Here is a 20,044-nt window from a genome sequence, read left to right on the forward strand (position 1 = left end):
AAGTCACATGCGAGAGGTCGATATTGAGGGTGTTGAGATTGCGCTTAACGTGACAGATACACGCATACGAGAGAAGAGTTTAGGGATCAAAGTAAAAAAAGAAAACCCGGTAAAAGTTTTCGACCGATGATCCACAATTGATCTTAGAGGTAAAACTACTTCATCTACTACTGCAGTTGAAAATACAGCCAACCAAGGGCATTTTATAATACGAGATCTATCATACATTCTCTTTACGAGAAAAGAATCAATTGAACAAAAATACTGGTGTTGTGACAAGAGGAAGCGGAAAAGAATTGCTCATCTATCCTACAAAGGAATCAGCAAATTTCGATTCAAATGGCATGCTTTTCGCTTCGTTTATTGATAGGAGAAAAAGGAATCGGAAAGAATGGTTTATCGTAGTGACACAAATTGGCTATCGCTTTCGTAAGTGAGATGTCGAAGAGAGACTCGAATAACTCGGACTCGACGCTCCCTTGCTTAGTTACAATGCCCTCATCTGCCTCAATTGCATTAGTTGGCTTCTTAAACTGGAGTCCTTCACCTGCATGATTGGAGTTCAACAGGTTAATAATATTACATAAATGTCAGAAGATAGACGAGTTTGCGGTGAGAGAATTACCTGCAGATTGTGCGCCTCTGACAAAAGATTTCCGCATTCCTCGATAAGGGATCTTTCACTACTAACTACTTTTGCGAGATCAGTGGCTATATCTTCGATTCCTTCGGCCTTCACGACAAGAAGATCACTTGATTCGTAAATAAAAGTATCTTTCTTTTCATGTAAATAATAAGTAACGAAACAACAAATCAGATAGAGAATACATGCATTAACATTTGTTCTTCTTCTTGTTTTCTATTTTTACCGAGTTTCGCATCGAATTGAACTTTAATCTGCCACTCATACTATCATTATGTCCTCGAACATAATTTTTGTGTCGCTTCAAGTGAGTTTTACACCTAATTGAACATAAGTTTCCACTCTTACTATCGCCATGCTATATATAGAGAGAGAGAGAGTTCAATTAGGATACTATTAACAGTCCATACTATCCACTTTTCCACTCTTAGATCATTACCACTATACCAACCACCTACTCAACGCTAGACATCTAATGGTCACAAAGTGGATAGTATCATACTATTAATAGTATTCCAGCTCTCTCTCTCTCTCTCTATATATATTTATATATCCTTGCAAAAATCATCACTTATATTTTGTTCTGCATTTTACCGAGATGGCAATTTAGAAATAAGAAAAAAGTTTAAAGAGTAAGAAACTATTCTTTTTAATTTTTACCAAATGTGATCTCTTGCAAAATCATGGGGGAAAAGTTGGCTCTATGATACAAAATAGTTTTTGTTTGCAAAGAGGGGAAGGCATTTATATGTAAGAAATCAAAATTTGAAAGACTTATGTGAACACACTCATATTTTGCAGGATATAAAGCCACATAAATATATCTGCGGATACATCTATGTTTATGTATCTCTATATATAAGTTGCCGCGTTTGATATATCAGATATATTTAGCATAGAGAACTTCCTTTGACAGATTCCGTGCATTCTTTGAATAGTTTCCTCACCTTTGGTAGAAAACTTTGAACATTAGGAGATAAGGACTCGAGCATCTGCACCGCTGAGTCGAGGACTTCTTTGAGCTCTGTAATTTCTACCTGTAAATAAAAACTTAACTAAGTTAAACTATGTATCGAATGCAAATAATGGGAGGGAATAAAAGAAAAAAAAAAAAGACAAATCCCCACATAAAGTATAGCTTGGAAAGACAAATTTACCCTCATGTCGCCATCTATAGGAAGCCGGAGTGAAGCATCCTGAAGAGCCGTTGTCGCTGCTGTGAGAGAACTTGTGTGATCTTCTTCCAGGATGGCCCACTCATCCAAATATGGCATCTAGCAATGGAAAATGGAGACACTTAATAACAATTAATGGATACATTTGAACATCTAACCCCTTGAATTGCTTTAATAGCTTATATTTCATTTTTGGTAATACAATTATTTCAGTATTCTTTTTTGTTTCTCTAAGCCAATATGTGTCTATCTAATCATTTTTGGTAATACAATTATTTCAGTATTCTTTTTTGTTTCTCTAAGCCAATATGTGTCTATCTAATTATTCTTCTTTATAACTAACCAGCTAAATGAGTGCAATCGATCCCACATTAAAAAAACTACTTTTTGTATGTCAATAACAGAGAAAGAATAAATAGCAATTTTTGCATTTTCTGAGTCTGAACAGATGAGAGAATAAAAGGATTACGAGTTGCTACACATTTGCACTTGACATTTTGGTGGAAGAGATGATAAGAGCAGCAGAGGATCTGATAATTTTTTTTTATCATGGTCGGGCCTAGGATTCATCCTTTTTGCGTTGATTGAAATGGAAAACTTATATTAAAAGAATCAAACAATGGTTCTTTACCCACTCCGTTAAGTGGTTCAATAACACTGATTGTTGGAACTGCATAGTTTAAAGATGATTCTGATATCCTAATGACGCAATTAACTATTATAGAATATACTGAAGATAACGCATACTAGTGTCCATGACAAATAGTACTTGCAACAACAATAAGATTCAACATAACAAAAGTATTTATTGTGTGAACTTGGTTCAAGTTTTCCAATCACATGTTTTTTTGATTGATTAGTTTCTCACTAACAGATTTTCTTAGTGGAGTAGTTTCTAGGCTCTGTTTGGAATTGCAGAAAGATTGCGTTACATGTGATAAGAAAGTACGATAAAAAATACGCCATTAGTTACAATATATTTTCTGCAGCCCCACGGAAAAACGGAGAAGTATGTTTTTATATGCTTTCACCCCAACTCCATTTTGCCTAATAGCATTAGATAAGGCCTCAATAACAAACCATCCCTTACTCGTAAAGATATTTCTTATAAAACCATTAGGATTAAGGAAATCCACGTCAAAATGCAGCATATTCCAAAATGTTAAGGGTTAGAAAACTCTGTTCTTCGAGTTGAGCAAAGGATTGTTTGCTTTGTGGACAGGACGAAGAGTTGCAAGATGGACCTTTGTGCCAAGTACTTGAGAAGCTAAGTTAGTAAAGTGCTATTGTTTACTGTAGAGGTTTAAGGTCTCTTTCCACTATGTTCAAAGTGTCATGCCACATGTAAATTGGCCTTCAAAATTGTAACTTAAAGGATTGTTCGATTCGGCACACCTAAGTTCGAGTGATCCATTTCTTGTAAAAGCATAAAAAAATCTAAAAGTCAAAAGCATATGAGAAAACAACCACTAATTAACATCGAGGTCCGTAGAATAAGCCTTACTTGCGGTTCGAGGATTGAATACAACCTCTCTCTTCTTCTCCACTGCTCGAGTTCAGTCCTCTTCTCCACAACCGAGTTTTGCAACTCCGAGATCTTCGCGGAGAGCCCAAATAGTGATTTCTGTACAAAAAAAAAAAACGCTTTTAAATTCAAACAAAGAACAGAAATTCAAACAAAATCTGATTCAATCGCTAAAGATTGCATAAAGTATTAACCTCGGCTGTGAGACTCCGAGCCTTGGCCGCCGCCTGCGCCTTTGCATTCGTGAGTCTCCATTGCACATAGCAATTGTCAAGCAATCGAAGCACATGAGCATCCTCTTGCCGACCCGATCCCTTCTTCCCCTTCTTAACGTCGACCGCCAATTTCGAGATTGGCGGCTGCGGAGGCTTCGACACAAGAGGGGGTTTCCCACCATTCTTGATTGGTTGGCAATTTGACAAAGCAGAGTTCAGCGATCGGTAGCAGAGCGGATTTGACGATCTACATGAAGGATCCTCCCGACCATCAAAAACCCTTTTCGCTGACATTGTCGGCAAGAGATCAGCCTCCGGCATCGACGACCGAAGATCAGACGATAATCTGCTCGGAGCAGGGAGCAGCGGAGGGCTGTCGCAGAGCCCGCACTGGCTACTCACACTACAAGTTTCGGCATCAGATAAATCCGCCAAAGCAGAAGAGCTTTCCGAAAACGCCTCCTCAACACTGTGACCTGCACACCCCTCTTTCTGAGAGGAACTTGCTCGAGCAGCTGTCGGAGGTCGTGAAATCGCTCTTCTTGCAGTGCCAGCACTCGTCAATCTCATCAAATTTTGGCTCAGGGACTCCGATCTCGGCGTGCTACAAGAACTACTACTCCTATCAATAGAATGTAAAGTGATCGGGGTCCCGGGCCGTGGCCTTCTTTTGCTCTCCGCGGGCTTCGCAAGTTCTGCAAGATCCGATTTTTCCCCGCCGTTCTCGCCGAATAGCCTCACCACCGCCCGTTTCCGCTGAGTGCCAACGGGTTTACTATGAATACCAGTCGAGAGGGGGGTCTCGAGGCCACGGCGAACGGAAGCCGGAGCCGGCCGGTTCTCATCAGCAAATGATCGAGCAGGTTCTGGGTCGGCGGTGGCGGCGTGGTTCGGCGGCTTCTTGGGCAGGGAGAGAAGCGGGTGGGGAGGGAGAGCGGGGACTGGGAAGGGCATTCGCGGGGAGGAGGCGAGGTGGGTTTCGCCTCCACCATGGGAGGAGGAGGAGGAGGAGGAGGGGGATGGGGTCGTCATGTAGCGCGAGCTCACCTCGCGGGCGCGTCGGCGGGGCCGCGCCCGGTTCTCGGCCGCGGGAGGCGGCGGCGGAGGCGGCGGCGGAGGAGGGCTTGTTGGCGTCGGGGTGGAGGTGGCCGCGGAGGCCATTATAGAGAGTGGAGGTGGTGCTCTAATGGCGGTGCTCTAATGGCGATGGAAGAGAGAGAGAGAGAGAGAGAGAGAGAGAAAGAGAGTGGGGAAGTGGTGGTGGTGTTGGAGAGGAGGAGAAGAGAAAAGTGTGAGGAGGGAGAGAGAGGGGGGGGGGAGAAGTAGCCGTTGGAGAACGTCTCTCCACGCAACGGCTAGTTTTTTTTTTCTTATTAGGGTTTTATAGAGAGAGAGAGAGAGAGAGAGAGAGGGGATAATAACGGTCGAAAAAGTTCGCGAAACGGATCAAGGAGTTGGAACGGGAGAGATAACATTGAACCGAGTCCACCACGTCATCTTATGAACCGGTCATATTATTTATTACATCTTGGCCCTTAAAATGTACCATAATTAGGAACTTGTGTATAATTTTTTTAAACAAATAAATAATTTTATATTGCTCCTTGTATACATATCGAATAGCAGATATATTCCTGTAAAGTTTGACTTTTTATATTTATTCGTACCAAATTCAGTGATATTCATATTTACTCCTCTAGTTCTTTACCGTCAGATTATTGTTTATTTTTTAATAGAAGATAAATGAAATAATTTTTTTTCCATCACAAATATGCCTCTCCAAAAATTTCAATTGCTAAAATTATACAGAAATGTTCCCCAAAAATCTCAACAATCATATTCTTCCTTTAGAAATAAAATGTTATTTTTGCCATTAAAGATATAAGAGGGTTAAAAAAGTCAACCTATCTCATTCACTAATCAAGGTTAAGTAATTTATCTATAGTTAACTATATTTTTTTAATGAATTCTAATAACGAGAGTATATTTGAAAATGTTAAAATTTTTGCAAAAATAAATATGAAAAATTAGATTTTGTATGAATATATTTGCTATTCGATATGTTTATAACGAGCTTAATGAAATTATCTCTAAAAAAAAAAAAAAAAAAAGTTGAGAACGGTTATGTGGGAGCAAAAATATAAAAGCAAATATATAAAACTCAGGTCATTTTGGTTGACAATTTATATTTATAAAATAAAATACTCCACATGTGAATATATTTGTATTAGGGGCTGCTTGTTTGATAATTTATAATATTTTGAGAATGCTTTGTATTTTTTTTTTCTAAAAATATTGAAACTGTAAGCAAAAATTATAAATGGTGCTTTTAAACTTACGAAAAAAAGTTATCATCGCATAACTTATTCTGACATCTAATTGAGACAGTACTATTTCGATGAATAAGTCAATTTCGCTCACAGAATTAGTGAAAAAAAAAAAAAAAAAACCATTACAAATACCGTCCGTTATAATTTTTTTTTATTTTCATACTTCACGGGGTTAGTACCTCTTTGACGAAAAATTCGTGCAGCGCTCGTCTATCACGCGCACAAACGAGCCAGCCAAATAACTCTGAAATATAATTTTGAAAATCATTAGTGGCAAATAATTTAGAGAACCACGATGGGATCTAAAAATTGGCACAAAAAATAAGAATACAACGAGAAACGCAGGGCGTGACATATAATTATTTTATCAATTAAAATTATTAGTAATCTATTAAAATATAACATATGATTGACAACCTTCTAATCCAAGTGGCATGATAAGTTGATAATAAACTCGCGGATAGAAATAGGTATAAATTATACAAAATGACACTTTATAGTAAGGAGCTTTCACTTATTTAACCCTTATTATTATTACTCAAAATTTTTAAATTTATCTTGAAATTACCAAAATACCCTTCTAAAATCCAATTCGTTAGTAACCCCTAGAAACAAAATGAAAATATTTAGAGAAATTCTTTTAAATCATCAATAAATAAGATACTTTTGAAATTTTGAAAAACAATAAGGCACTCAATTTTTGCTACTAAATAAAAATTTTTAAAGATCAGATAATCGGATTAAAATGGCATGTAGTTCAAGTTCCATATTTTTGCCTTTCGATTTATATACCAGCAGGGACTGAGCCATTGAGGGGCCCACAGTGGCCATGGCCCCCCTAATTTTTTAAAAATTACATAAAAGTCCTTTATAATAAAAATTAAAATATTATAAATTTTAATTTTAGGAGGGCAAGTTAATTTTTTTAATAAAATTTATGTCTCATTTTTTTTTTTTTCAAATTTCTTTATCCTTTTCCTTCAATTCTTACAGTCTTGTCCGTCTTTGTGTGTGTGTGTGTATTTTAAATACAATTTTATTTTGTGGATGAACCTTCATAGTCAACACACATTGGGTGTGTGTGTGTGTGTATTTTAGATACAATTTTATTTTGTGGATGAACCTTCTTAGTCAACACACATTGGGCTCATAAAATTTGATGATTGAGTTTGAAAGTTCTATTTAAACTCATTATTTTTTTTTTTTTTGACAGGAAGATAACATACTACACGTTTCATTTATTTTTAAAAAAATAAACTTAGCTGAAAATGTGAATCAACTAGGATTCGAACTTGAGACCTCGAGTACCAACCATCAATCCATTTGTCACTTGCGCTGAGGACAGTTGGTTCTGTTTTCTAAGATTCTTGCAAATTTTTTATTTTTGATCAAGAAATTTCAATGCGAGAGCATCTAACACTCCGTCGAAGCTATCAAAGCTCGCGCCGACTACATCCACGCCGATCCCAAACCTCTCCACCCCTTCGGCGGTCACCGGCCCGTGCGCCGCGACCAGCATCTCCGGCCATCTTCGCCTCATCGTCCCCCAATCGCACCCCGCCGCCTCTAACCCCTTGACCAGCCCCTCGACCTCCGCCGAGCTCGTGAACACTATGGCATCCGGCGAATCCCCTATTTCAGTTCTCACCATCTCCGCCACGCACCCTGGCCCCGCCCACCGAGTCTCGTAAGCCGAAACCCTAACTACAACCCATCCCGCCGCCTTTAAGTGATTCAAAAACTCCGGGATCACCGGCGGCTCTCGAAGATCGACTACGGTCGGGACGGGGCACAAAACCATCCTCCCGAATCCGTCTCCGAGCGAATTCACCAACTCCGCCGGGGAGGCGATCTCCGGCACGAGAATTTTGACCATGCTAGGACTCCGGCACAACTTCGAGAGGAGATCACCCTCGCGGAGGACCTCGGCGTCCTTTCCGAGCGCCGCGATGACGAGGGGCTCATCTTTGGAGCCGGAGAGCGGCGGAGCGGGTGGCGGCGGTGCTTCTTCGAGGGCAAGCGCGAAGGACGAGATGCCGATGCGGGAGGTGAAGGCGATGGCGGCGAAGGAGTCGAGGGCTCCGGGAAGAAGGTATGGCCGGATGGCGGCGAGGGTGGAGGGGGTGGGCTCGACGACGACGGTCGGGAAGGGGACCGGCACCGCCCCGCGAAGCTCAAGGAGGCGGGAGAGGCGCCGGGCGTAGGTCGACGGGGTGGTGCCGGAGAGGCCGGAATTCGCCGTTTCTCTTATTCCGGTGATCGCCGGAGGCCGGCCAGTGCTCATAGTCATCGTTGTCATCATTCTCGTCGTTGTTATTTCAATAAATTAGAAATGATTACCACGCTTGTACCTCTCAAAATCTTGTTATTATTATTATTGTTATTATTCTGCCAAAGAATAATAATATATTTCGATCAAAATCTTATTTTTTATTTTTGATTATTCCGGAATAATGAACAAATTTATTATTTTTTTATATAAAAGTAGATATGAAAGGAGGATACGATTTTGTAAGCAATCGAATCGCCCCAAATAAATATTATGTGAGCCTATTTATTGATGAGATTTCTAAAGTTACAAAATGAATCTTAGTGTGCATGGATCATCAAAATCGAAGCTAAAACAGAACAATAACAATTATTCCATTTTTACGGATCAACCTACATAGAGATCCAAAAAAAAAACAAACCTAGGGTGGAAGAGAGAGAGAGAGAGAGAGAGAGAGAGAGAGCTCACCTTTTTGATCTTGTGCGTTGTGCTCTCCTCGTGTTTCCCAGGTCATCAATGGCGAAGATGGAGAGAGAGAGAGAGAGAGAGAGAGAGAGAGAGAGAGAGAGACGAAATTTGGTGTGTAGGGGGGTTTTGATCGGTGAAGAAGAAGAAGAAGAAGAAGAAGATAAGCGAGAAGTGGGGAGGGACATTTTGCAAGAAAGTCCCTCAAGTTCTGGATTACTACAGGGGTTTTGTTTTGGGCGAGTGCGCTTAATAGAGATTTTTTACTATTATTTTTACAATAGGCGGTCGATATTTGTATATGTAAAATTAGACCTAAATAATAATGAATGATTTATTATATCTAGAAAACGATATTTCTACCAAACTTATATATATGTTACAATATTCGAATTTCGAAAAGTATACAGTATTAAATCCTATTTAATTAATTTACCGTTTGGTTCGGATATAAGCAAGAACTAGCTATTACAGGAATAGGTACAAGTATGGGGATAAAAAAAATAGCGTTTGGATGAAAATTAGGTTGTTCCCGAAAATAAGAAAAATATTAGAAAATTTTATATAGAAAATGAAGGTGTTGGTGGGAATAACCGAGAACTACTATTCTCAAATAAAAAATTAGCGTTTGGATATAAAAGGAGGAATAAAGGCCTATCCCTACCCCTATTTCCAAACCAAACGGTTAATAGGCTAAATTATAAAAAAAAAAAATTTATAAATATCTGCTTTTTTATTTTTCCTCTTTAACTTTTAAAAATCTATATTTTACTCTCTCAACGTTTTCAAATTATTACATTTAGCCCTCCTCCGTCAGGTTTCTAGTACTATTCCGTTCATTTTTTATAATTCATACCGAAAATACCTTTCATATATTAAACATTTTATTTTTTTCTTATAGAATAAGTAAAAGCAATTTGCTCAATTTGTCCAATCCATTATCACCGTGCCTCCCTAAAAATATTTTTTAAATTTTAAAAACGCAAAATATAGATTTTTGAAAAGAAAGAAAAAGTAAAAAAACAAATATTTACAGAAGAACTTTTTATAATTTAACCATCCTGAAAAGAGCTCTTTTAAAAGAAATGGATGAATGATTTACCGTATTTAAAAGGCTGCAATTTATTTCTGGCATAAACCTAATTTTGCAAATATATTTTTTGAAACACTATTTTAATAATTGGAATATCTTTTCAAATCTATTAATAAAAATAAATCATTACTACAACAGTACTACGATACAATTTTCTTTTGTTATATATTTATTATTAAATATTTTGAGCTTGTTCGTAGACCATCATTCATGGGGATGAAATTTTAAAGAGAAAAATCAAACCGGACCAGTTCAAAAATTTTCCTTTTAGATGCAATGAACGAGGGTGACAAACAAACTCATGGAACTCATAAATAAAAAATAGGGATAATTATATATGATGCCTAACAAAGATATCAAATAACAAATATATCCCTACAAAACTTAAGTTATTAGATTTTCGAAAATTCATTATGTTTGCAAATATATTCTTCTGTATATAAAATTTTGATAACCATGAGTTAAACAAACTAACCACAGTTAGCTAAAGAGTAAAATAACTTTTTTACCTTTTATTTCGTCATCTTTTTCACCCTCTCCTCTTTATCCACGGCGATGGTGAAACCTACGACGGTGGCGGCAGCGGCGGTGTCGAAGGCGATTCTCTCGGTCGCGGCAAAAATGAGATACGCTGCACGTGCGGCGGTGAAGGCGAGACGAAAGAAAGAAAGAAGATAACTTTTTGCAGAGACAAATTTGTAAAAAAAAAAAAAAAAAAGTCATTTTACACACCCACTATTAAAAAAATAAGGGTGAATCAAACAGCAAGAATATATATGCACGAACTAAAACTTTTTAAGGGATATATTAACAAACCAAAGAATTTTCAAAGGGATAAAGCAGATAACTTAAGTTTTGTAGATATGTTTGCTATTTGATATCTTTGCAGGAACCTGTATGAAATTAACCTTAAAAAATAATATCAAAATGCTGGATGTTGAATATCATAAAAAAGAAATTCATGAATAAAGCATCACTATTATATGCCGCGGTCCGAATAAAAATTGAGAGAAATTAGCTGCGCACCAAATTTAGGGATGTGTAGAGAATGAGACCTGCATCGAGTTCTCTCACTTTGGGATCAGAACTGTAACTGGTGCTTCGAATTCAGAAGGGCTCGAAATCTGCAAATGCAGGGGGGGTTTTCGTAATCGAAAGTTATATACATGATTTGCACCCTCAAATAAAAGCTCGGTGTGTACTTCGAGGCATCATTTGTGATTCTGTATGATTGCTCGCGTGCTTGCGGAATGAGCTGCGATTCTCTGTCGACATGGCATCGCAGTTCCCTTTCGCCTGCTATTGCTTTGGACTTGTAATAGCAGGGAGCCGGCCAAGAAATTCTTTTGCTGCAGCAGCTCTGCATTACGATACAAATCGAAACGTAAATGATAGCGTAAACGAAACAAGGCTCAAAATCGAACAGGACTATAAACATCTGATAAAAATATACAAACGCCGCTTTGAAATAGAACCTAAATTCCTACTTTTTCCATTGACACCTCTCAACCTTTATGCTTTGATTTTAGTTATTTTTGTCAAATGATTTGGGATTTACTTTTACTGACGCCTCTCAATGGATCATAGCTAATGGGGCTGCTAATCATAAAGGAATCCACAAATGGGGAGTCAATCAACAAAAATTGTATTTTAGGGGTGTGTTTCAAAATGGTTTATAGTTCAGGGCCTCCCATAAATCTTTACCTAAAAACTCCAGTATAAGATTGTATTCTTACTTGCAGGCGATGCTGATACATTCACGGTCGATCAAACCGATTAGGTACCCTTTACTTTCTCCATTTATGTGCTGTGATACAACAACAGGGAGCTGATTCACCCTGCGCAAATCCATGATCCTTTCGGCGGTAGAAAGCGTCATGTCGGGTGTTCCAATCCATGCGCTTTTCCACTTATCGCCTTTTATTTTGCAGACGTGACATATCAGCGTGTCCTCTACCTGGTTGAAAAAGCATTAGATAGTAATTAAAATAAGGAAAATGAGAAAAGGAGTCCGAATAAGCATCCAGTTTCCTGTTTAAGCACCATTCCGCCTTTGTTTTTTCATCATTCATTAATAAATTTCCAAAAATGAAAGATGATGTCATCAACACTCGCATTTGCTGAACATAATAGATCAGACAGAAAAGGTTGAAACTGATAGTGAGAATCGGAAGCTAACTCTTACCATAGGTATCGCAAATTCAGTCACTGCGATTCTGCCGAAATCTTCAATGTCTTCGAGCGTTAACAATCCCCGTAGGAAGTTATCGTCGTCGGTTATCATCACAAACGATTGTTTCTCTGCAAGCATTAGAGTGACTGCTTCAACTACCGGAGTCTCCATAGTGACAGAAACATATTTAGTCTTCATAGCTTGTGCAACAGTGAGACTCTCTGCCAAATCACTGTATCCAACTTCGCCATCGTCATACACACAAAGAGAGCTCTCGAGCTTACACAACTCAGCAACGTCATCTTTTTCCTGTTCTGGTTTTGGTTGTTGACTTCTGAGGGCTTCTGCATTCGAGGAATCTGACTTATCCTTGCTAGCCTTTTTTCTGGTTTGTCTTGATGAGATCCATGATGACAAACCAACGGCTCCAAGCAGTGGCAAAACTATGCGATAGTCCTGTGTTAGCTCAAATAGAAGCAGCACGGATGTCAAAGGCACTTGACATACTCCAGCAAGAGTCGCAGCCATGCCTACCTGTGAAGAAGATTGACTTGAAAAGTGAATGCGAGTTTACGTCAGGATAAAGTCTATTACCGTTGCACCCGGATGCTTAGATAGTTGTATTAAGGTAAAAATGTATAGACTTTACCTTAAACTATACTCACACCTACCCTTACTGTATGTTTGATTTAGGCATCTCCAGTCAGAATCATAGTTAGTTAATTCGCGAATTATTCGCGAATTTTTTAAAACCCGAATTAAACGGCTATTTTCGAATTTTTTCCAAAAATTCAGAAAAAAAAGGGAATTTTTTGAGTAAAAATACGTGTTCGCATATTATTCGGCGAGCCGAATTATTCGGCGAAAAAAAACAGATCGCGCACGCGCCTGCCCGCGCCTGCACGCGCTCCCGCACGCGCTCCCGCACGCGCTCCCGCAGTCCCGCTGCTCCCGCATGCACTCTTGGGCCGGCTGGCCCAAAACAGTAAACTACAAAAAAAAAAAAAAAAAAAAATCTTTCCAAACACCTCGCCTAAGACCAAAAAAAAAAAAAAAAAAAATTTCTTTTCAAATTTTTACTTAATTATCTTAATTTTGTAGCTATTTATTCCTATATTTGTAAAAGATATGAATATTTATGCTAATAGCATAAATCTTGAGAGAAAAAAATTTAATTTAATAGCCGAATTTTTTATCCCGATTTTTTAATTGGTAAACGTATAATATCCGAATAAATCACGTATCCGAATAATTGATGAATCCGTTTTTAGCCGTATTTTTCAACGAATTTAAAAATTAGAAGACGAATTTTATCCGAATTATACCCGTACCGAATTTTTGCCGAATCCGAATTAACTAACTATGGTCAGAATTTGACGGTATTTTAACATTTTTTATGAATATTCTCTAATTTAAGGAAACATTCTGTAACATCTTTTGATGTAAATTATTGCGTTCAAACAATAGTTCGAAACGTTTTTCTAAAACAATAAATTATAAAGGTTAGGTAGTCAAAACTTTACTAGGTACTTTGTTTAATTTTTTTTAAAGTATATTCATTTCAAAATTAATTAATGTTCAGGTTAGATCTGCGCAATTTTATCTTGTATTAATTAATCTAATACATAAAAGCACAGAGTGGCTAGGATGAAGATTTGAGAATCAAATACCGAAAAAAGAAAAAGAAGAATATGACAGTTTACTTTTAGGGGCAATTGCCTATATACCCCCGAAAAATTTCCGGTTTTTTTTTTTACCCCTCTTAGAAGGCTAATATTGAAAATACCCTTCTTATGTTCCAAGTCTTTCTAATATACCCCTGTAGTTAAGTTCCGTCAGTGAGCTGCCGTTATCTCTAAAAAATTACCATTTTGCCCATTTCAATATACCCTTTGTACCGTAACTAACTTTTCTTATATACCCTTCATATATAGTAAATACTTTTTTAATTTGCCCTTTAAATATCAATTAATTAATAAAGCACGTCGGGAGCGAGCTGATGAACAGATGAGATCGATCGCAGCTAAACCAACCTTGGTGATTAGAGGTATAGTTAGTTAATTCGGATTCGGTAAAAATTCGGTACAGATATAATTCGTCTTTTAATTTTTAAATTAGTTGAAAAATACGGCTAAAAAACGAATTCAGCAATTATTTCAGATACGTGATTTATACGGATATTATATGTTCACCAATTAAAATTTCGGGATAAAAAATTCAGCTAATTCGGATTCGGATTCGGCTAGAGGTATAGTTAGTTAATTCTGATTCGGTAAAAATTCGGTACAGATATAATTCGTCTTTTAATTTTTAAATTAGTTGAAAAATACGGCTAAAAAATGAATTCGGCAATTATTTCAGATACGTGATTTATACGGATATTATACGTTCACCAATTAAAATTTCGGAATAAAAAATTCAGCTATATAATAAATATATAATAATTAATACTAGATATATTATTATTATAATTTTTATATATAGATTAAATATTTTAAAATTATAATAAATATATATTAATAATATATAAGAGTTATATATTTAAAAATTTATATATTTATTTATATATATAATGAGAGGGAGGTCCACCGTGGACCTCCCTCTCATCCGGTCCACGAGGCCAAACTGGCCTCGTGGACCGCGCACACGCTGCTCCCCTCCGCGCGCAACACCGCGCCCTCTTGCTTCCGGCACGCGGACGGCCTCGGGCGAGATGAGATCGTCGCCTGCAGCCCTCTTGCTCCCGGCGCCGGCCAAGACGGCGGAGGAGGAGGACGATGACGACGAGAGCAGCGGAGGAGGAGCTCGTGGAGGAGCCGGTCCTGAAATGGAGGAGCTCCTGGAGGGCACGGAGCTTGCCCTTCGAAAGGGCGGAGAAGTTGGCGGCGGTGGAGGCGCGCGGGGAGGGGACCAAGGGGCGGAGGTGGTCGCCCCAGCGGAAGTGCCTGGAGAGGACAACTTCGCGGAGGGACAGGAGGGAGTCGAGGGCAGGGCGGGGGAAGGTGGAGCAGGGGGTCGAAGGGGTCGCCGTCCTCTCCGCGACGATGGGGTTGGGGTCGGGGTTGGGGACGACGATAGAGGGAGAATGACGAAGAGGATGAGGAGGATAACTTAAGGAATTAGTATAATATGATAGGAGCAAAATAGGTATTTTATTTAGATTTTAACTCTAGTATACATTTAACCCATGTTTAACCCGAGTTAAGCTAACAGAGGATAACTGCAGGGGTATTTTAGAATAACGGTGTAACATATGAGGGGCATTTTAGAAAGAAAAAAAAAGCAGGGGTAGATCGGATATATCCGAGCGTATGAAGGGTATATAGACAATTATCCCTTACTTTTAATAACATAAAGAAAAAAAATAATTGCTTATCTGTATAGCTCATAGTTTCCAAACTTAACCCATTCATACGGATCAGAAGGATTCGTTAGAAGAACACAAGCTAGAAAGCAAGATAAGAAGAGGAGCTTTCGACACAGAAAAGAAAATTATGTTTATTTTGATAGAAATGTTACCAGACCATATGCTTGAGGCGACACCACTTCTAACAGAGGTAGATGAAACAGCGGATCAGGGCCGCCAAATGCAGACATCATAAACTTTCCATATGCCATGCCCGTTGCTGCGCCTATAAAAAGGGATGGTGCATAGTAGCCCCCCACCAATCCAGAAGCCCTGCTCAAAGATGTCGCGACGATCTTTACGCCAATCAACTCAAGCAATATTCCGGCAGATAGACCATCATTTGCAAGTGGTCGTGATTCCAACAGAACATCAACATTCTCAAAGCCCCAGTAGAGGACCTCGGGATATGCCAAAGCTATCAAGCCGGCAGTTAGACCGCCCATTGCGGGAAGTACGGCCTTCGGTATTCCTGTTGTACGTTGCACATTTTCAACTACCTCAAGAGTAACCGACGTGCATGCAGATAAGGTTACCGACACCAGTCCACAAAGGATGCCCAGCAAAAGATAGAGAGGAAGCTCTGCATAAAGCAAATCGTGATAGCATCTTCAGAACTTTGGCAAGCTCCAAGAATCATGAGAAAAGAGAACTAATAATAAATTACATTTTAAAGTAAGTTGTTTTTAAGATGCATGGAGCACGCCTTAGAAATAGGCCATTTTCAAACAGAATCCCAAACCTTTTTTTTTTTTCCTTTAATCAACGCACCCTCGACTTTTGATTTTTTTTTTGACTTATTTATTAATTGGGTATCCTATCTATTTTAACAGCGATTTCAACTAAACGACTTCACCCACTTTTCAGCTGCAGAAATGCAGGTTCCTTCATATGTAACTGGTAACTGAGAGCTGTAGGATATTGTCAGCCAGACTTTCAGCATAACAAATTTAGAAAGCGGACAAATATCAAATATTTAGTCGACTTTGGGCATGGTATTTCTGAGGTCTGGAACGATTCTATAATTAGATGCACCCGAAATTAAACAACCAGAGTGCCCGGCAGTATTGACAGTTATATTCCTGTATGCCTCTATTTGAGCCTAGAGTTCAGACCCCTACAGCAATACAAAGTATGTATATCCATTCAAGAGAAAGAAATATACCACTTGGAGAACGAAAATCATAATCGGGAACTTTGAAAGCAGGATCAGAACCAAGACCGATTTCTGAAACCACGGATGCTATGACTGAACTTAGTATCACCATCGGTGTTGAATTTGAGATGGAAGAGGACGACTCTGATGACGAGGGCCACAAGACGGATTCAACAGCAAAGAAGCACCCAGCGACCGCTGCGCTAAAACCTAAAATACAAAGCAATCACCTGAAATTTTAAGTAGAATGACATTAGATAACAAATCTGGATGTTATTAAAGAAACAGAGAGGGGGGAAAAAATCATGTAGGAGCGGGAAAACAAGACGGGCAGCCAAACTCGGAACCCACTCAACGAGAGCATAATGAGGGAAAAGTGAAATAAATGTAGTTCCTTGTCCATTATCTCACTGCTTGAAACAAAAATGAATACCTTAACTAAATGCAGCTAGAATAACTAATTAATACAACTTCAAGGCTTGATCAATCATGAATCATGTTTGCAAATAAAAGCAGGGAGAATGTTTAACAACCATCGTCATAATAAGAGACAAGCTGATCTATACTCCCACGACTTGATTACTACGACTTGATCGCTAACAATTTTTGTGGTAAATGCACTCCGCACAGCCAGTTTTACAGATCTAAACATATGTGGTTGTACTCTATGAGTAAAACACTATTTTAGGGAGCATATCCTATGAGTGGGACAAAATGCTGTGTGGTAAATGCATGAACCCTGTGGACAAGTATAATACTTAAAATTTGAAAATTTCCAGATTTCAAAAACTTGATAAATAAAATCTTGCTAAATTTGTTCTTCATTTATGATGCCATAGAATGTCTGTAGACTTGATTAGAATTAAATTTACTATGAGAACATAAATATATAGGATGAAGAGAGTAAAAATGAAATGTGAAGCATGGAAAATTGAAGAAACATGCTCGTCAAAATATAGCAATGAAACAACCCTAGTACTATATACACCTTAACATGTTTTCTCATGCATCAAAACGGATTTATCTCCTCTAACAAGTCAAGTACTATGGTATGGTTGGCCCTGCTATAGGATACTGTGGTTCGAGAATTGTTGTGTTAGTGCTATTTAGAGAAGCACTATGTTAACATGCCCGCAATAGATTCTCTCTAAAGCAGAAGTAGAATCAGTAGCCTGGCCAAATATGCACAACATAAGCATAAAACAAGAGAAAAGAACTAACCTGATGAGATTCCAGCTGCTGATCCAGCTGCCACGAGAGACAATTTCTTCCCACCATCCCACTGGAAGACACGGCCAACACCTTTGGCTATTGAAGATCCTATCTCGACACTAGGACCCTCGGGACCTAACGAGTTCCCGGTTCCCAGAGTGACAGAAGCAGCTACTGCTTTCAAGAATGGTTCAAGAGTGCCCTTCAGTTTAGACACTACACCGTCAGAAGAGTTCTTTAAAGCGCTCCGTGCGCTGTTCAAGATGCCAACTATTACGCCCCCGCAGACGGGTACTAGTATCACTCTCGGCCAAACTTCCTCAATGGGCTCCTCCCTCAACCATGAGGCTCCTCGCAATGGTATCCCGTCCCAAAAGACATCACGAATTTCATCAACCTAGCGTAAACGAGTAAAACACTAAAGGGGTGGAGTATCTCATATGGCATTCTATTTCTACAGATTAAAATGGTAATAATTGAATTTATTAGTGCTATAACTATCAAGTATCATGCATGACGTATGATTCCAAAACATCTAAGACAAAAATAGTTATAATAAATAACTTTCAGCCTAGATATTCAAAATTTCAACTGCTGCATTACGTCACTTTCCTGTTACATTTAGCTTCAACCTCTCATCTCTACAAACTTTGAGAAATCCTAGTATGAAACTGAGATCGGGATCGAACTTCAGTGACTAAATGCTGCAACTAAAACTCCGTGGAGGAATTTAAAATCCAGATCAAACTTGTTTTTTGTTATGGACGATCCGCCGCTTGGCTTCAACCCTCGTGCCTTACCAATGCGTAATCAGCATTTTTGGCAGAATCCAGAACAAATTCAAGGAACCAATGCACAATTACCTCTCACGTAAATTCCTAATCATGTTGAGTGTGATAGGCGTGATCAGACTCAATAAACATACTCTGTACACGATAACTTTAGGTACTAGTATAAAACTGAGATCAGGATCAAACTTCAGCAACTAAATGCTTCAACTAAAACTCTGTGCAGAGGAACTTAAAATCAAGATCAAACTTTAACTTTCTTTCAGAGGATCGGGTGCTTATTTCAATCTTCGTGCCTTATCACTGCAATACCAGAATTTTTGGCAGAATCTAGAGCAAACTTCAAGGACCAAATTCACAATCACCTCTTACGTAAATTCCTAGTCATATTGAATGCGATAGACGTGAACCTACTCTGAACACGATAATTTTAGATTTTTTAGTTAGGATGATGAGAGAGAGGGTTAGGATGATACGGCGATGTTGAAGAAGACGACTCCGAGGCCGGTGAGGAGGCCAACGGCGCAAGCGCCGAGGGTGACGAAATCCCTTGCGCTGGCCGATCCTCCTCCTCCTCCTCCTCCTCCTCCGGTGGTGGCAGCGGCGGTGGCGGAGGTGGTGCGTACGAATCGCTCCCGCAAATCCGCATCCTCGTCGTTAGGGTTTGGAGGGGCGGGGAATCGGAGCTCGGCGGGGTCGCCGGAGGGGAGACACGAGAGGCGGCGTTGGCGGCGGCGGCGGCGGCGGCGGCGGCGGCGGCGGAGGTGGAGGAAGGGGATCGGAGGAGGAGTGGGCATGAGGAAGATGCGGCGATAATTAGAGGAGAATGAGGAGGTGGAGATTGCCGTTGCCAGGGCCATCGCCATTGGAGGAGGGACGAAGCAAAACGGAGAGGGAGAGAGAGAGAGAGAGAGAGAGAGAGAGAGAGAGAGAGTGAGGNAAAAAAAAAGGTAAGGAAAATTCAAAATTGAGGTGGAAAAAAACAAATAAAAAGGTGTTGGGGAGAGAAAAAGAGAGAGAGAGAGAGAGAGAGAGAGAGGGGGATAAGAGGTAAGAGGGATACGTGGAGCGAATTAAGTGGGACCCACCAGTCTCTTTGCGCGGCAAAACTTGCACCTTACAGTTTTTTTTTTTTTTTCTAATTTCATTTTTTAAAATACTTTTTGGATAAAAATTTAATAAAATTATAAACCATTTTGAAACTACTCTCTGATATTTTTAAAATTTTGAACGCAAAATGCAATTTACAGACTTAAATCAACCAAATTAAAAAATTAGGTACTAAAATCAGTTTTTTTAAAAAAATTAGATAATTGATGCAAAATAATCCATAATTAATATAAGGTCTATATATTCTTACTTTCCTTCTTTTCTTATTAACATCTCTCCCACTCCCAAAATATTAGAGAATATTTTAAACCAATCATGTTATGTTATATCAAATAAAATTTTTAAAAAAAATCTAATTAGAGACAACATTACAATTATAACCCTACGTGTTATACCTATACACAAAAAAAAAAAAAAAAAAAAAAAAAAAAATCTCTGGTGCCCTTTTTCTCTGTAGTAGCAATAGATATTTTATTTGAAAAGT

General features: G+C 38.8%; 3 protein-coding genes across 12 annotated transcripts; all 3 read right to left on the reverse strand.

Annotated features, from left to right (window-relative positions):
- LOC109720617 (protein ENDOSPERM DEFECTIVE 1-like) lies at nucleotides 169-5,555 on the reverse strand. The gene is made up of 6 exons (XM_020247854.1): nucleotides 3,538-5,555; nucleotides 3,323-3,442; nucleotides 1,801-1,917; nucleotides 1,591-1,680; nucleotides 626-733; nucleotides 169-547 (listed from the first exon to the last, which is right to left on the reverse strand). Exons 1-6 carry the CDS (start codon nucleotides 4,717-4,719, stop codon nucleotides 488-490), a joined length of 1,677 nt encoding a protein of 558 aa, XP_020103443.1. The 5' UTR covers nucleotides 4,720-5,555; the 3' UTR covers nucleotides 169-487.
- Nucleotides 7,194-9,117, reverse strand: LOC109720618. Its single transcript, XM_020247855.1, has 2 exons — nucleotides 8,626-9,117; nucleotides 7,194-8,276 (listed from the first exon to the last, which is right to left on the reverse strand). Exon 2 carries the CDS (start codon nucleotides 8,188-8,190, stop codon nucleotides 7,267-7,269), a length of 924 nt encoding a protein of 307 aa, XP_020103444.1. The 5' UTR covers nucleotides 8,191-8,276; nucleotides 8,626-9,117; the 3' UTR covers nucleotides 7,194-7,266.
- LOC109720616 (chloride channel protein CLC-e) lies at nucleotides 10,020-19,375 on the reverse strand. 10 transcript variants are annotated; one of them, XR_002219006.1, is made up of 9 exons: nucleotides 18,927-19,375; nucleotides 17,672-18,059; nucleotides 16,460-16,660; nucleotides 15,408-15,877; nucleotides 11,901-12,422; nucleotides 11,452-11,672; nucleotides 10,918-11,075; nucleotides 10,771-10,839; nucleotides 10,020-10,346 (listed from the first exon to the last, which is right to left on the reverse strand). XR_002219006.1 is itself a non-coding variant. In XM_020247853.1 (7 exons), exons 1-7 carry the CDS (start codon nucleotides 19,314-19,316, stop codon nucleotides 11,015-11,017), a joined length of 2,253 nt encoding a protein of 750 aa, XP_020103442.1. In that variant the 5' UTR covers nucleotides 19,317-19,375; the 3' UTR covers nucleotides 10,633-11,014. The 10 variants fall into 10 exon arrangements, 1 of the variants encoding a protein (XP_020103442.1); XR_002219005.1 differs by having other exon boundaries at nucleotides 10,020-10,393; XR_002219004.1 differs by having other exon boundaries at nucleotides 10,742-10,839.

This window comes from Ananas comosus, linkage group 14 (assembly GCF_001540865.1).
Source record: "Ananas comosus cultivar F153 linkage group 14, ASM154086v1, whole genome shotgun sequence".
Lineage (NCBI taxonomy): Eukaryota > Viridiplantae > Streptophyta > Magnoliopsida > Poales > Bromeliaceae > Ananas > Ananas comosus.

Bases quoted from the DNA above. Each gene is read 5' to 3' on its own strand.
- LOC109720618 (XM_020247855.1), bottom strand. From the start codon at position 8,190: ATGATGACAACGATGACTATGAGCACTGGCCGGCCTCCGGCGATCACC.
- LOC109720617 (XM_020247854.1), bottom strand. From the start codon at position 4,719: ATGGCCTCCGCGGCCACCTCCACCCCGACGCCAACAAGCCCTCCTCCG. The intron at 3,443-3,537 runs GTTAATACTTTA...TTTTTTGTACAG, and splicing joins CTCGGAGTCTCACAGCCGAG to AAATCACTATTTGGGCTCTC. The intron at 1,918-3,322 runs GTAAGGCTTATT...TTCCATTGCTAG, and splicing joins ATTCAATCCTCGAACCGCAA to ATGCCATATTTGGATGAGTG.
- LOC109720616 (XM_020247853.1), bottom strand. From the start codon at position 19,316: ATGGCGATGGCCCTGGCAACGGCAATCTCCACCTCCTCATTCTCCTCT. The intron at 15,878-16,459 runs GTATATTTCTTT...TGCTTTATGCAG, and splicing joins TGATTTTCGTTCTCCAAGTG to AGCTTCCTCTCTATCTTTTG. The intron at 11,076-11,451 runs GTAAGAATACAA...ATCGTAATGCAG, and splicing joins TGTATCAGCATCGCCTGCAA to AGCTGCTGCAGCAAAAGAAT.